The sequence below is a fragment of the Notolepis coatsorum genome (assembly GCF_963971535.1).
Source record: "Notolepis coatsorum genome assembly, chromosome: 2".
NCBI classification, from domain to species: domain Eukaryota; kingdom Metazoa; phylum Chordata; class Actinopteri; order Aulopiformes; family Paralepididae; genus Notolepis; species Notolepis coatsorum.
In genome coordinates this window covers 59,450,221-59,464,955 of record NC_140166.1, presented here as the reverse complement: position 1 = coordinate 59,464,955, position 14,735 = coordinate 59,450,221, and the positions used below count along the sequence as shown (strand labels likewise).

Genomic DNA, 14,735 nt, shown 5'->3' with positions numbered 1-14,735 from the left:
AAATGCAAGCTTTTTTTTTACAAATGAAAGAATGCAAGGATGCAGAGGTATAGGGATATGTCTATATACAGGTTATCTTATTCGTAAACATATAGGATTATATTTAACTCGTTCAAATTTATTATTATTATTATATTATATTATTATTTATGATTTCAGCGACCTGGGTGGGAGGAGGCTACATCAACGGCACCGCGGAGTACGTGTACCTGCCTGGGTTCGGCTTGGCGTGGGCACAGGCTCCGTTTGGATACGCACTCAGTCTGGTCGTGGGTGAGTTTGATTGATTTGATTGAATTGATTGATTGGTTGATTGATTGATTGGTTGAAAATGTTATTAACAGATTGCAGAATGGGTACAGTACAGTACAGCTCAATACACACACTTGTTAAGGGGATGCAGACCAGAGAAAGACTTTCGTCTTGTTTACATCAGGGTCCCCCATTTTCAATTCATCATAACATATATGACAATGACATACAGATAGACAGTACTGCTACATCTAGACATTTATGACATACCAGATTTACAAATACAGTACTGTTTGTGATACAAAAAAGAGTCTAAAAAGACAGTATACATTTGAGGGGGAAGAAACTGTACATGGGAGGAGGTTGGGTTTGAGTGACGCGCGCGGCGCTGCACTCGCGGTTAAACCTCAGCCGTGCGTAATTCTTGTCCTCCCTCCCTCCCTCCCTCCCTCCCTCCCTCCCTCCCTCCCTCCCTCGCGCCGCGCGCGCATGCAGGTGGTCTGTTCTTCGCCAAGCCCATGCGCTCGCGCGGCTACGTCACCATGCTGGACCCCTTCCAGCAGCTGTACGGGAAGCGCATGGGCGGCCTGCTCTTCATCCCCGCGCTCATGGGCGAGATCTTCTGGTCCGCCGCCATCTTGTCTGCCCTGGGTACGTGAGTCAATAGTTTCAAGTTCAAGTTTCAAGTTTCTTTAATAGTTGTCATACAGAAGTACAGAATACTTTTATACAAAATGCTTCTTTCTGTTACGCTCCAGAGACTGTGCTAGACAAAAGATAAGTATAAAATAAAATAAAATAGTATAGCATGTAAAAATAGAAGTAAAAATAGAAGTCACGTACGTAGACAGTGTTCAGTATATACACATGTACAATGTTCAAGCCATGTTCGAGTTCAGCCGTCATCAGTCAATTAAATGGGTCAGATTCAGATTCAGATTCCTTCATTAAGCCATTATGTGTCACCACATTGGTAATTGTCACGGCGATACAGTGTATGCATTTTTTTTCACATAACAACAAGACAACAACAAGACACATATAAAGTGTATAAAGTGTCAAGTGCAGAGTTCCAGGTCAGTCCCAGTGGAGAATTCTTGCCAGTGTCATTGATATTATTGTGCCAGTGTCACTTGGGGGCGGAGGGGGGGAGGTGGGGGGGTCCTGAGGCATTGATCAGCCTGGCGTCTGAGGGGAAGAAACTTAGTCTATGACGAGCTTTCACATGTGTGTGTGTGTGTGTGTGTGTGTGTGTGTGACGGTGTGTGTGTATGTATACTCATCCATGTCTACAAAGTTGTCCGTGTGTGTGTTCTTCACCTCCCAGGTGCTACTCTGAGCGTCATCATCGACATCAACATCAAGATGTCCGTGGTGCTCTCTGCGCTCATCGCCATCTTCTACACGCTGGTGGGCGGCCTGTACTCCGTGGCCTACACTGACGTGGTGCAGCTGTTCTGCATCTTCATAGGCCTGGTGCGTCAAAACTGTACCCACTTATTATACAACCACACTGCTCGTTCTCCTCGGGTACATTATTGAAGCAACCAACCCTATAGTTTAGACTAGAGTACTGAGGGGAGATAGAGAGAGAGGGGGGGAGAGGGGGGGGGGAGATAGATATAGAGAGAGGGGGGAGAGAGAGAGAGATAGAGGGAGGGGGGAGAGAGAGAGAGGGGGGGAGAGAGAGAGGGCGGGAGAGAGAGGGGGGGAGAGATGGAGAGAGAGCGAGGGGGATGGAGAGAGAGAGAGGGGGGGAGAGAGAGAGAGAGAGGGGGGGGGGAGAGAGAGAGAGGGGGGGAGAGAGAGGAGGGGGGAGGGAGAGAGAGGGGGGGAGAGAGGAGAGAGAGAGGGGGGGGAGAGAGAGAGGGGGGAGAGAGAGAGGAGGGGGGAGGGAGAGAGAGGGGGGGAGAGAGAGTTTGATAGATAGAGAGAGATAGGGGAAGGGAGAGAGAGGGGGAGGGAGGGAGATAGAGAGATGGAGAGAGATAGGGGGAGGGAGAGAGAGGGGGAGGGAGAGAGAGAGGGGGGAGGAGAAGAAACTTAGTCTATGACGAGCTTTCACGTGTGTGTGTGTGTGTGTGTGTGTGTGTGTGTGTGTGTGTGTGTGTGTGTGTGTGTGTGTATCCATGTGTCCTTGAGCAAGACACTTAACCCCTGATTGCTCCAGATGAGCAGGTTGTGAGTTGTGAGTTGTGTTTTTGGCAATTGTAATTATATTCTATATGTATTCATTAAGCAGATCAATTATTAGGCTACTCCATGGAGCGAGCTTCCCTCTGTGTGTGTGTGTGTGTGTGGTCTGGTAATCCGGAGGTTCCCGGTTCGATTCCCGCTCCTCCCGCGGCAGCATGTCAAAAGTGTCCTTGAGCAAGACACTTAACCCCTAACTGCTCCTGATGAGCAGGTTGGCACCTTGCGTGGTCGCCTCCGCCGTCGGTGTGTGAATGTGTGAGTGAACGGGTCAAATGTGAGGAACAACATTGTAAAGCGCTTTGGATAAAAGCTGCTATAGAAATGCAGCCATTTGCCATTTAACCAGGCCCAGCCTGGAAGCATTTCCCCCCCCACACCCTAGTTGGTTGTCACAGCAAAAATCATTTGTCATAGTACTTTTTTCCATCTCTACTTTAGGTTAGGGTGGGGCGTGAGGTTAAGCTTAGGGTTATGGTAAGGGTTTAGCTTCATATACAACTATTTAGGTGGACATTATGACGAGGTCTGGCATTGCAGCCTGGCAGCGTCAAGGTCAACTCAAGAGGAAATTCTTACAGTCAAGTGTGTTGAAACAGGACATGATGATGGCAGACAGCATTCAATAGTGACACCAACTAGGGCGTGTAAAAAGACGCAGACTGGACATAATCAATTGGTGTTTCACTTTTTAGGTAGTCATTGAACATAATCACACGGCAGCCATTTTGGACTAAAATGGCTGCCACTGGGAGGATTATTTTCTTTTTTTTCGTTCTTTCTTCAGCACCTTAGCGGCCAGAAATAATACTAGTCCATGTGCGGTGTTGAACGTTGCGTTAGAGCAGTGGTTTTCAAACATATCGCGGACCCACATTTTCAAATTAAACGTTGTAATGTAACCTAACTGATTGCGCAGGGTATTATTGTGCAGACTAATCTACCAAACTCACTTCCTGTTGCATGTGGGTCTGGGTTCCATTCATTTTGTTGGTGTTATTTTTCAGACAAATCCTTTTTCTTTAGACACATAACAAGCCTGGCAGCGTGACAACATGGGTAGGGCTCCGGGTTCATGATGGGAAGGTGTTTAAACACCGGGCCAGACTGCTGTCAGAGCGCCCTGTCCTCTGGGCTTGGCAGTAACAATGTCCCCAGTACTACAGTTGCGAGTGCCGTCCTTTGGCTGAGACATTAAACCGACCGAATTTGGTTGTTAAAGAAACCAAGTCGTTTAATATAGCAAAGATTGGAGGGGGTTCCCTGGTCAAATTCTCAATTAGGTTTCTGACATCATGGCCACCTAATCATCCCTCCCCTTAACGATCTGATATCAACCCCTGTCTCCCGAGCCTTTAAATGGTAAATGGTGCATTTATATAGCAGTTTTTATTAGGGATGTCCGATATTATCGGCCTACCGATATTATCGGCCGATATCGGCATTGAAATGTGATATCGGAAAATATCGGTATCGGTTCTCAATTTTTCTTTTATTATTATTATTATTATTATTATTATTATTATTATTTTTTTAACATTTCTATAACCTTTATTTACCCAGGCAAGCAAGTAAGAACAAATTCTGATTTTATTTATTGTCAAAAGTATGCATAATGTTGTGTTAATTCCACAACAAGAGATATGTAATGTTAATTACCTGAAATTATTCTGCATTTATCGGTATCGGTTGATATCGGTATCGGAAATTAAGAGTTAGACAATATCGGTATATCGGTATCGGTAAAAAAGCCAATATCGAGCATCCCTAGTTTTTATCCAAAACACTTTACATTTTTGTTCCTAACATTTTACCCATTCACTCGGCAGAGGCGACCATGCAAGGTGCCGACCTGCTCATCGGGAGCAGTTAGGGGTTAAGTGTCTTGCTCAAGGACACTTGGACACGCTGCCCGGGAGGAGCGGGAATCGAACCGGGAACCTCCGGATTACCAGACGACTGCTCTACCTCCTGAGCCACTGTCGCCCCCTTTCATACATTGTGTGTGTGTGTTGTGCGCCTGGTGCCAGTGTATGGCAGCCATTGAGTCTGTGCAGCCCAAGGGTGGCTAATATTACACATTGGTTATGCAATGATTCATCCATTCATTCATTCTCAAGTGTAGAATTATGTTGTTTTAATGTAAGCAGAAGCATTTTTTTTTTTAAATACATTTTCTTATGTACAAAAACACTCAAAATCAGTATTGTATATTTGGTCATAACCAGTGTTTTCAGAAAAGCTTAAACGGTGAACTATGTGATGGGCACCGATATAGATAGATTCCTTATGGTTCTCTCCGAGACCTCAGACCTGTACACACATAGAAACAAACATAGCAGAGAAAAACCTTCCTCCAGCCAACGCAGTGATAGGGTTGAGACGCTGAGTTATCCTACATGTAACATTAACCCTTTCACTACCACACTACAGAAGGTTAACCTTTCACTACCAGGGTTAATCTTATGTAGTGTGGTAGTGAAAGGGTTAACCTTCTGTAGTGTGTTGTGAAAGGGTTAATCTTATGTAGTGTGGTAGTGAAAGGGTTAACCTTCTGTAGTGTGGTAGTGAAAGGGTTAATCTTCTGTAGTGTGGTAGTGAAAGGGTTAACCTTATGTAGTGTGGTAGTGAAAGGGTTAAGCCTATAGATACCTCCGGTCAATGGTCTCTAACTACACACCCTCAAGACCCCTACGCTCTGCATCTTCTAACTACACACCCTCAAGACCCCTACGCTCTGCATCTTCTAACTACACACCCTCAAGACCCCTACGCTCTGCATCTTCTAACTACACACCCTCAAGACCCCTACGCTCTGCATCTTCTAACTACACACCCTCAAGACCCCTACGCTCTGCATCTTCTAACTACACACCTTCAAGACCGCTACACTCTGCATCTTCTAACTACACACCCTCAAGACCCCTACGCTCTGCATCTTCTAACTACACACCCTCAAGACCCCTACGCTCTGCATCTTCTAACTACACACCCTCAAGACCCCTACGCTCTACATCTTCTAACTACACACCCTCAAGACCCCTACGCTCTGCATCTTCTAACTACACACCCTCAAGACCCCTACGCTCTACATCTTCTAACTACACACCCTCAAGACCCCTACGCTCTGCATCTTCTAACTACACACCCTCAAGACCCCTACACTCTACATCTACTAACTACACACCCTCAAGACCCCTACGCTCTGCATCTTCTGGCCGCCTCAGACCTACTCCTATCCGAGCTCCGGGAGGGTCATCAAAGAGAAGCCGCCTATTCTCAGTCCTTGCCCCACAATGGTGGAATGAACTACCCACCCCAGTTAGGACAGCCGAAACCCGTCCAATCTTTCGCCGTCGACTAAAGACGCACTTCTTCAACCATTATCTGAAATGAAAAACAAATAATAATAATAAATCTAACCCTAACTAACCTTACTGTCATGCACTTAATAAACTAACCTACACTGTTAGCACTCAACACTTTGATGAACATTGTTACTCAGCTGATAGAGTTGTGCCCTTCCTGATGACTTGTCGTACAGAACTTGTAAGTCGCTTTGGATAAAAGCGTTCAGCTAAATGACTAAATGTAAATGTAAATGTATATAACTGTGTCTCTGTCTGCCCGGCTCCCAGTGGATCAGTGTCCCCTTCGCCCTGAAGAACCCGGCGGTGTCTGACATCACCCTCACGGCGGTGCAGGCGGTCCACCAGGCGCCCTGGAAGGGCAGCATCAACCGGGAGGACACCTGGGTCTGGATCGACAACTTCTGTCTCCTGGTGAGAGAGAGCGGCACGTCCAACACGTCTGTATCGTATTTGTTTTATTCGTTTAAGAGGGACAAGCACACGGGTGGCTGGGTGGCGCAGCGGACATTGCGCTCGTCACCAACGCGAGAGACACCGGTATCGAATCCGGCTGTCGGCGTTGCCTCCGGCTCGGGCCGGCCGTCATACTGACTCAATTTGGCAGAGTCAGCGGGAGGGAAGTCGATGGGTGGTGGTAATCTGGTCGTTGTAAAACAGCGACTCCTACAGGTCGGTCAGGGCGCCTGCACAGCGAGGGAGGGAGATGGTGAGGGTAGTGTGACCTCCCACACGTTACACCTCACCAATGAGAGTCCGCGCTGTCAGGTGAAAAGAAGTGGCTGGCTGTCTCCTATGTCTCGGAGGAAGCATCTGCTAGACTTCAGGGCTCCCTAGACCGACCAGTGGGGGGCACATGCGAGCAACGGCCAGGAAGGGGAGGGGGGAATTGGCATTGGCACAGTTGCACGAGAGTTTCGGACGGACAAATGCTAGGGTTTGAAAGCTCGGCGTTGCTAATAAACATTTTAAATCGTTTTTATAAACTGCTCAAAACGGCTTTAGCTGCCTGATGCGCCTGCACTGTGATCACAGCATCAGGCATCCAAAGCCGTAAATAAAGCTGTGTTGACCAGTGTTGACCAGTTTATAAAAATGATTAAAAAAAATTATTAGCAACGCCGAGCTAATAGAACATAAATGCACCTTTATCCTTTATCCAAGTACTTCCTTGATGTCGAAAAACACCAGCAAAAACGGATCAAATCTGTGTTAAAACGTTGAGCAGGAAGGTAGGTGTGTGGAGCAAAGCACACCTGTCCTCGGCAGCCATCTTGGCGGCCATCTTCTCCTGCCAAGCTTATCGAACTACCTTCCCCTTCTTCCAACATGTCACAATTAGGCATTTTAAAAGAGCAGTGAAGGGATGGTTGCCTAGTCGCCCGACAATTTTAAACTGAAGCAGTTTATTTTGTATTATTAGAATGACGTTTAGTTTGAATGTGTTTTCTGCACCTTGCCGACTATCGCTGTGACAGACGAGGACCACAATGGGAATAAGTCTCTGACTTTATTGTGTGATCATTCCTCAAACAACGCAATGCATGTGATGGTTGTTGTGGCCCCATTTTTTTTTTTAATCCTGTGTGTTTTTTTAACATCTATTTAACACGAGCACAGCCATGGAGAAAATGACACTAATTCCCGCCGGGAACGGGTCAGATGACCCGACAGCCTTTAGAATGGAGATGGGAGGGAGAGAAGGGAGGGAGGGAGGGAGGGAGGGAGGGAGGGAGAAGGAGATAGGGAGGGAGGGAGGGAGGGAGGGAGGGAGGGAGGGAGGGAGGGAGGGAGGGAGGGAGGGAGGGAGGGAGGGAGGGAGGGAGGGAGGGAGGGAGGGAGATGGAGAAAGGGAGGGAGGGAGGGAGAGAGAGAGGGAGAGAGGAAGGGAGGGAGAGGAAGTGAGGAGGGAGAGGGAGGTATAGAGAGAGGGAAAGAGAGGGAGAAAGAGAGAGGGAGAGAGAGGGAGGGAGAAGGAGGGAGGGGAGAGAGAGAAAGGGAGGGAGAGAGTGAAAGGGAGGGAGGGTCAAGGAGGGAGGGAGGTGGCCGCTCAGCAGAAATAGCTGAAATAACGTTCTAATTACATTTTCCTGAAGTCATTTTGAAATTTCAGAAACCGTGCCAGATAAAACTGATACTTTTAGGAAAAGTCATTGAGTGACAGAGCTGGAGCTCGACCGAGTGACGAGGATACATTTATTGAAAATGCCTAGTAGGGGTCATGTGACCTCTTGTCGGCTGTGCTATATTCCTTCTGGTTCTGCTGCGGTGTCATGTGACCCCTTGTCGGCTGTCATGTGACCCGGCTCCTGTCTGTGATGTCGTCTCTAGATGCTGGGCGGGATCCCCTGGCAGGTGTACTTCCAGCGCGTGCTGTCCGCGTCCTCGGCCACCTACGCGCAGGTCCTGTCCTTCATGGCCGCCTTCGGGTGTCTCATCATGGCCATCCCCTCCGTCCTGATAGGAGCCATCGGAGCCTCCACAGGTTGGAACAAAAAAAATATACGGAAACATGCCGTGTGTGTGTGTCTAGTGTGTGTGTGTGTGTGTGAGGGGGGGGGGGGGGGGGGGGGGGGTAGCTCACGTGGGTGTGTGTCATGGTACAAAGGTCTGATGACCAAATAAATATACCTGGAGCGGGCTGTACATGAAACAGGGTTTAGAAGGTGACACACACAAAATACAAATAACATATACTAACGGTTAGTAGGTTAGTAACTAACCTGATGTTTACATGGTGTTACCAATATGGCAATAATGACAATGAACAACCCACGTACGTGACAGTGTGTGTGAGTTTATATACATGTTTCCTCATACGCGTGTGTATTTGTTTGTGTGCTTGTTTTGGGGTACCTCAGTGTGTGTGTGTGTGTGTGTGTGTGTGTGTGTGTGTGTGTGTGTGTGTGTGTGTGTGTGTGTGTGTGTGTGTGTGTGTGCGCGTGTGTTGCCCTTAGATCTGATGACTGGTAAATAGCAGCTGGTTGGCCTCATCCATTATGGAGCAGCAGTGGGTTTGATAACCGCGGTGGCTCTGAGTAAATATTGCATTAGAGGGAAGCAAGGGACCAAATTAGAGGTTTGATCTCCAGATTTTTTAGGTATCAAAGTCCTAGCGTGATGAATACACACTAACACACACACACTAACACACACTGAATACACACTAACTCCGTCGGCCCACGCCCTGGTTATATGTTTTTGATGAGTGTTGATTCAACATGTCAGTGTTCCTAACATTTCATTCCCCGGAAGGCCGTTGATGAAGTTCTCCGTCTAGTTGTCCTCCCAGAATTTGTGTTGATTATGTTCCTTTTCTGGGGGGGGGGCCGAGGGTTCCTGTATGGGTGCATTGGATGTGATTGGATTGCATTTGTATGTGAATCAAACGTTCATATTCTTTGCACAATCCTGCACAATTGCACAGCTCTGTTATAAATTCTATTCCACTGTATTCTTATTCAAATGTAGTAGTCTACAACAATCCCGATTGATTGATTGATTGATTGATTGATTGAACCCTTTATTTAACAGATTGCAGAATGGGTACAATACAGTACGGCTCAATACACACAATTGTTAAGGCGATGCAGACCAGAGAAAGACTTCCGTCTTGTTTACATCAGGGTCCCCCATTTTCAATTCATCACACCTGCACAATTGTACAGCCCTGTCCTATATTTCTATTTCTATTCTAATTTAGTTCATTTAATTTTATTCTACTTAATTTTTTATTAAAGTACTACTTTAATTCTATTGACTGTTGATATTGTCTGTTAATTCATTATAATGTCGATGCACCAAGTGACCCGAGACAGATTCCTTGTAATGTGCAAGACTTCTCTGGTTCTGGTTCTGATGGTGATTTGTACTCGGTACCAGACTGGAACCAGACGAGCTACGGCGCCGTGAGTCCCAAAGAGCGGGACCAGGCCGACATGATCCTGCCCATCGTGCTCCAGCACCTGTGCCCGCCCTTCGTCTCCTTCTTCGGCCTGGGGGCGGTGTCCGCCGCCGTGATGTCATCCGCCGATTCATCCATCCTATCGGCGAGCTCCATGTTTGCCAGGAACATCTACAAGCTTGCCTTCCGACAGTCGGTCAGTGCTCGTGTGTGTGTGTGTGTGTGTGTGTGCGTGTAATAATAATAATAATAATAATAATAATAATAATAATAATAATAATAATAATAATAATAATAATAATAATAATAATAATAATAATAATAATAATAAAAAAATATTATATATAAATAAATAAATAAAAATAATCCGGCTGTCGGCGTTGCCTCCAGACGTCATACTGACTCAATTGGCAGAGTTAGCGGGTGGGAAGTCGATGGGTGGTAATCTGGACGTTGTGGACAGCGACTCCTACAGGTCGGTTGGGGGACGCCTGCACAGCAGAGACAGGAAATGGTGGGGGTAGTGTGAGCCTCCCACACGTTACACCTCGCCAATGAGAGTCCGCGCTGGCAGGTGAAAAGATGTGACAGGCTGCCTCCTCGTGTACCGGAGGGGACACGTGATGCAAGGCTTCTATCCTCCCTACAACCGGCCAGTGGGGGGCATATGCGAGCAACGTTCAAGACAGGGGAGGGGAGAATTGGCACGGCGAAATTGGGATGAAAAAAATTAAATAAAAAAAATTTAAAAAGAGGAGGAAAAAGTGGATAAAAAAATAAAAGAATAATAATTTTAAAAATATATATCTTTTGGGGGGATCATTCCATTTGGGCTGTGGGGGGTGCTTAATGTCTGAAGGAGTCGACTGAAGGCTTCTTGTCCTCCTGCGAAAGCATGCAATTGGTCCACTGATGGATACATCTTGATATTTCGAGTCAGTGTGTGAAATCCTCTTTCAGTGCCTCTGTGCCCGTTTTCTTAGGCAGTTAGCCTCGCTGGTATGTGCGCCGTTAGTGTAAGCTTTTAAATGATGAGTCATACATGAATTGAAAATCGGAAAATATCTGAAGAAGATATGCTTATTTGAATCTACCAGTTAAACCTCAAGTCTCCTGAAAAACGGAGAAAATCCAAAGTTTGGCTGCATTTTTAACACCTTGGCAGTCAGGTGCTAGGTGTCACAAACTGCCTTTTTTATACAAAGGTGTTTACTATTTAGAGGTACTATAACTGATAGCTGTTACAGTAAATATGTTCTTAAACACTCAAACTGTGATAATGTTAAAAAGAAATAATAAAAAAAATCATAAATATTCTTGCGATCTCACTTCCAGACATGAGTCTCTTACCGCTGGGTCACATGTGTGTCTGCTTGACGATGTGTGTTCTGTACAGTATATATCACACATTATATTAGGGCTGTCCCCGACTAAGGATTTGGATGGTCGACTAGGATTGGCCAAAATTTGCCGTTAGTCGACTATTGGTGGACTTAAAAAAAAAAAAAAAAAAATATATATATATATATATATTTTTTTTATCGTTCCATTTGGGCTGTGGGGTGGGGGGTGCTTAATGTCTGAAGGAGTCGACTGAAGGCTTCTTGTCCTCTGCAAAAGCATGCAATTGGTCCACTGATGGATACATCTTGATATTTGTCTAGTCTAGTGTGTTCATTAGACGGGTGAAATCCTCTTTCAGTGCCACTGTGCCTGTTTTCTGTGTCTGCTTGACGATGTGTGTTCTGTACAGTATACGTCACGACCCCATCTCTCTACCCCCCTCCGTCCCCCCCGCAGGCCTCGGACCGTGAGATCGTGTGGGTGATGCGCATCACCATCTTCGTGTTCGGCGGCCTGGCCACGGTGATGGCGCTGGTGACGGGCACGGTGTACGGTCTGTGGTACCTGAGCTCCGACCTGGTGTACGTCATCATCTTCCCCCAGCTGCTCAGCGTGCTCTTCGTCCCGGGCACCAACACCTACGGCTCCGTGGCCGCCTACGTCTTCGGCCTGGTGCTGCGCATCGGCGGCGGCGAGCCCTACCTCGGCATGCCCCCCTTCATCTACTACCCCTGGTGGGTGACGGAGCAGCGGGCGCACCATGACACCGGCGCGCTGGAGGACGTGGTCATCCAGAAGTTCCCCTTCAAGACGGTGTCCATGCTGGCGTCCTTCCTGGGCAACGTGGCCTTCTCCTACCTGGCCAAGTACCTGTTCGAGAGCGGCAAGCTGTCGGCCAAGTACGACTTCCTGGACGCCGTGATGTCCAAGCACAGCGACGACATCATGGACAAGACCACGCTGGTGACCCGGCCCGCCGGCGGCAACAACATCGGCCTGTCGGAGCTAACGTCCGTCAAGCCGCGCCTCAGCGTGAGCCTGGCGGCCGCCTTCACGCGCCGCGACACGCTGCAGGCGGAGACGGTGGACGAGGAGGAGGAGGAGGAGTCTAGCCCCGACTCCTCCCGCCACGGCGATGAGTGACAGGCAGGACCGGAGGGGGGGAGGAACTCTAGCGGATGACTAGCGGAGGACTAGTTGTATCATCAGACACTCGCAAAAGATTAGCGGTGAAAACGCCGTCCCTTGGGACTAACATTTGTAACATAATCCCTCAACCAATCTGGTGACCGCAGACGTGGGTCACATGTCAGGATACATACTGTGCCAAACTGCTGTAGTAGCTCGCTGACTGTAAAGACTGTGAACTATGCTGCGATACAGCAAATGAAACACACACACACACACACGTACACACACTTACACACAAACGGATGCGTATCCATCTTCCTGGATCAGATCAAAGACATGATGAAAGAAAAGTGCTTTCATAGACAAATGTTGCTCTGGTTTCTCTGTGTTTTCCCCTCGCGAACGGCGGGCGAATGATTACATTGGAGATGACCGGAGATAATGGACATCCGGCGGTGAAGAGGATATATATATTCGAGAGATTGGTTGGTTGGTGCAGTGTCTTTGATCAGGGGACAATACATCCTCCACCGTCATGACGTGGGATGGGGAACGGATGCCAGGTAAGTATGTGGAACTGACCTACAACACTGGTGTTACTTTGAAAGGTTATATTTTGTCACTTCGATAAAGCAATAGCATTAGCACATACTGTAGGACAACAACCACCACCAGTGAGATCTGATAGAGATCACATTTCAAATGTGATCAAAATGAAAAATACATAAAAAATGTATCAAATTAAAATAACAAATGTAGTCTGGTGCATATAGAAGAGTTCAATATAAAGAAAAAGGCAAATATAGAAAGACGAGATATTTTATGTTTTTAATGTTTTTTTTTATTGAATGTTAAGTGTAAAAATATGTTCATCTAAATCATATTTTAGGGCAACATTAATTGGCTGTAGGATAGGACAGAAAAATGCAGTTGATTAATTTACTGTGGCATATGAGATGAAAAAGATCGGGCATAATAACTGTTGAGACTTATTATATATATATATACAGTATATAAATACCTGTTTGTTTGATATGTTTTGTGACATGGCACTTTTCTGTGTTTCATCCACATGTACAGTATAGTACTAATTCTAAGTGATGAACACAATATGACTGTGAACGTAGTGACTAGACCATATCTTATCTGAGATGTTAAAAAGAAAAAGCAATCCTCCATGTACCACGCCATACTGAGTAGAAAATATACAGTAGTAGTAGTGATGGTAGTTGACTCGAAGCACTAGTAAAAGCCACTCTAGCTAGTGTTCTATTAATTTGATATCAGGCATAGAGGCACATTTGTATTTCACACTGAGAATCAATATAAAGTGAATCAGACTGCAAAGTGTTTAGAGTCCTCTTGTAATCGATTGCCTTAATGAAGCTGACAAGAAGGTGTTCGTCTAATGTTCACTGCGCTTTGGCTGTGATTTTGAAAGTCTGTCTCTCGCTGCAGCGAACAAGAGACTTGAATATGAATGTAACCTCCACACACAATCTAGTGTCATCAAGTGTACATCTGTAGCGGTCTGTGTCTGTTTTGTTTGTGATTTACAACGTGAAACAGTAACTGGTGCGGCAAAATCTTCACGGGCAGGTTCCAATTTGATTTGTTTGTACAATGTAACAATGTAAAGTTTATTTTCTCTGTGGTGTGTTTGTATACATATGGAAGAAGAAGAAGAAGAAAAAAAGTACTAATTATGTTTTCGGAAATGATTCCTATAAGATAGATGGAAAGAGGCTGATTGAACATTATTTATTTTTGATGTCATAAAAGATAAGAAAATAAATACAATTGAATCAATTATATTATTTCATAGTCATATGTATCTTATATTGGTGTCAAGGTACAGGGGTGTTCCTCGTGATTCTACCTTTTCTTTTGCTAACTGATTTCATCATAGAGAAGATAATTATGGTTTGATATATCATATCACTATATATATATTTGCTTGAATTTGTGCTTGCGGAACCCCGAGGACCTTTGTGACCTCTGTGAATTCAGGGCCTCTATTCTATTGACGGGGAAGTTAATTCTATATACGTCGTGGGGCGGCTACGTGGCGTAGTGGGCAAGGCACTCGCCACGAAATGCTGGAGACGCTGGGCTCGTCAGTTCGAGCCCAGCGCTCCACATTTGCTTTCAGTTTAGCTGGTCGTCCACAGTAATACACATTGGCCGTATTACGGGGAGGGAAACTGAAGGGTGGGGATCGGGCGTTGTGGACAGCGACTCCTACAGGTCGGTTGGTGCGCCTGCGCAGTAGAATCAGGAAGTGTCGGGGGCAGCGTGAGCCTCCCACGCGTTACTCCTCGCCACTGAGAGATCGAGCTGCGCAGGTGAAAAGATGCGACTGCTGTTACCTCAAGTACCGGAGGGGACTTGTGCTATGTATGACTTAGTCCACATTGCAGCCGGCTTGTGGGAGGCAAGAAACAGCGTCCGTGACAGGGGAGGGTTGAATTGGATGATACGAAATTGGGATGGGAGAAAATATAGAAAAAAATGGGAGAAAAAGTGGATAAAAAAAAATTCTA

General features: G+C 46.2%; 1 protein-coding gene across 1 annotated transcript in view; it reads left to right on the top strand.

Annotated features, from left to right (window-relative positions):
- slc5a7a (solute carrier family 5 member 7a) overlaps positions 1-13,929 on the top strand; it is a gene marked incomplete at its 5' end in the record, with an annotated part of 14,808 nt that extends 879 nt beyond the window's left edge. The window contains 7 exons of the mRNA XM_084307694.1: positions 160-273; positions 748-903; positions 1,580-1,728; positions 6,084-6,227; positions 8,145-8,298; positions 9,696-9,913; positions 11,518-13,929. Coding sequence (XP_084163820.1) covers positions 160-273; positions 748-903; positions 1,580-1,728; positions 6,084-6,227; positions 8,145-8,298; positions 9,696-9,913; positions 11,518-12,204 — 1,622 coding nt within the window. The 3' untranslated portion in view covers positions 12,205-13,929. The remainder of the gene's footprint in view (positions 1-159; positions 274-747; positions 904-1,579; positions 1,729-6,083; positions 6,228-8,144; positions 8,299-9,695; positions 9,914-11,517) is intronic.
- Positions 13,930-14,735: the final 806 nt, after the last annotated feature.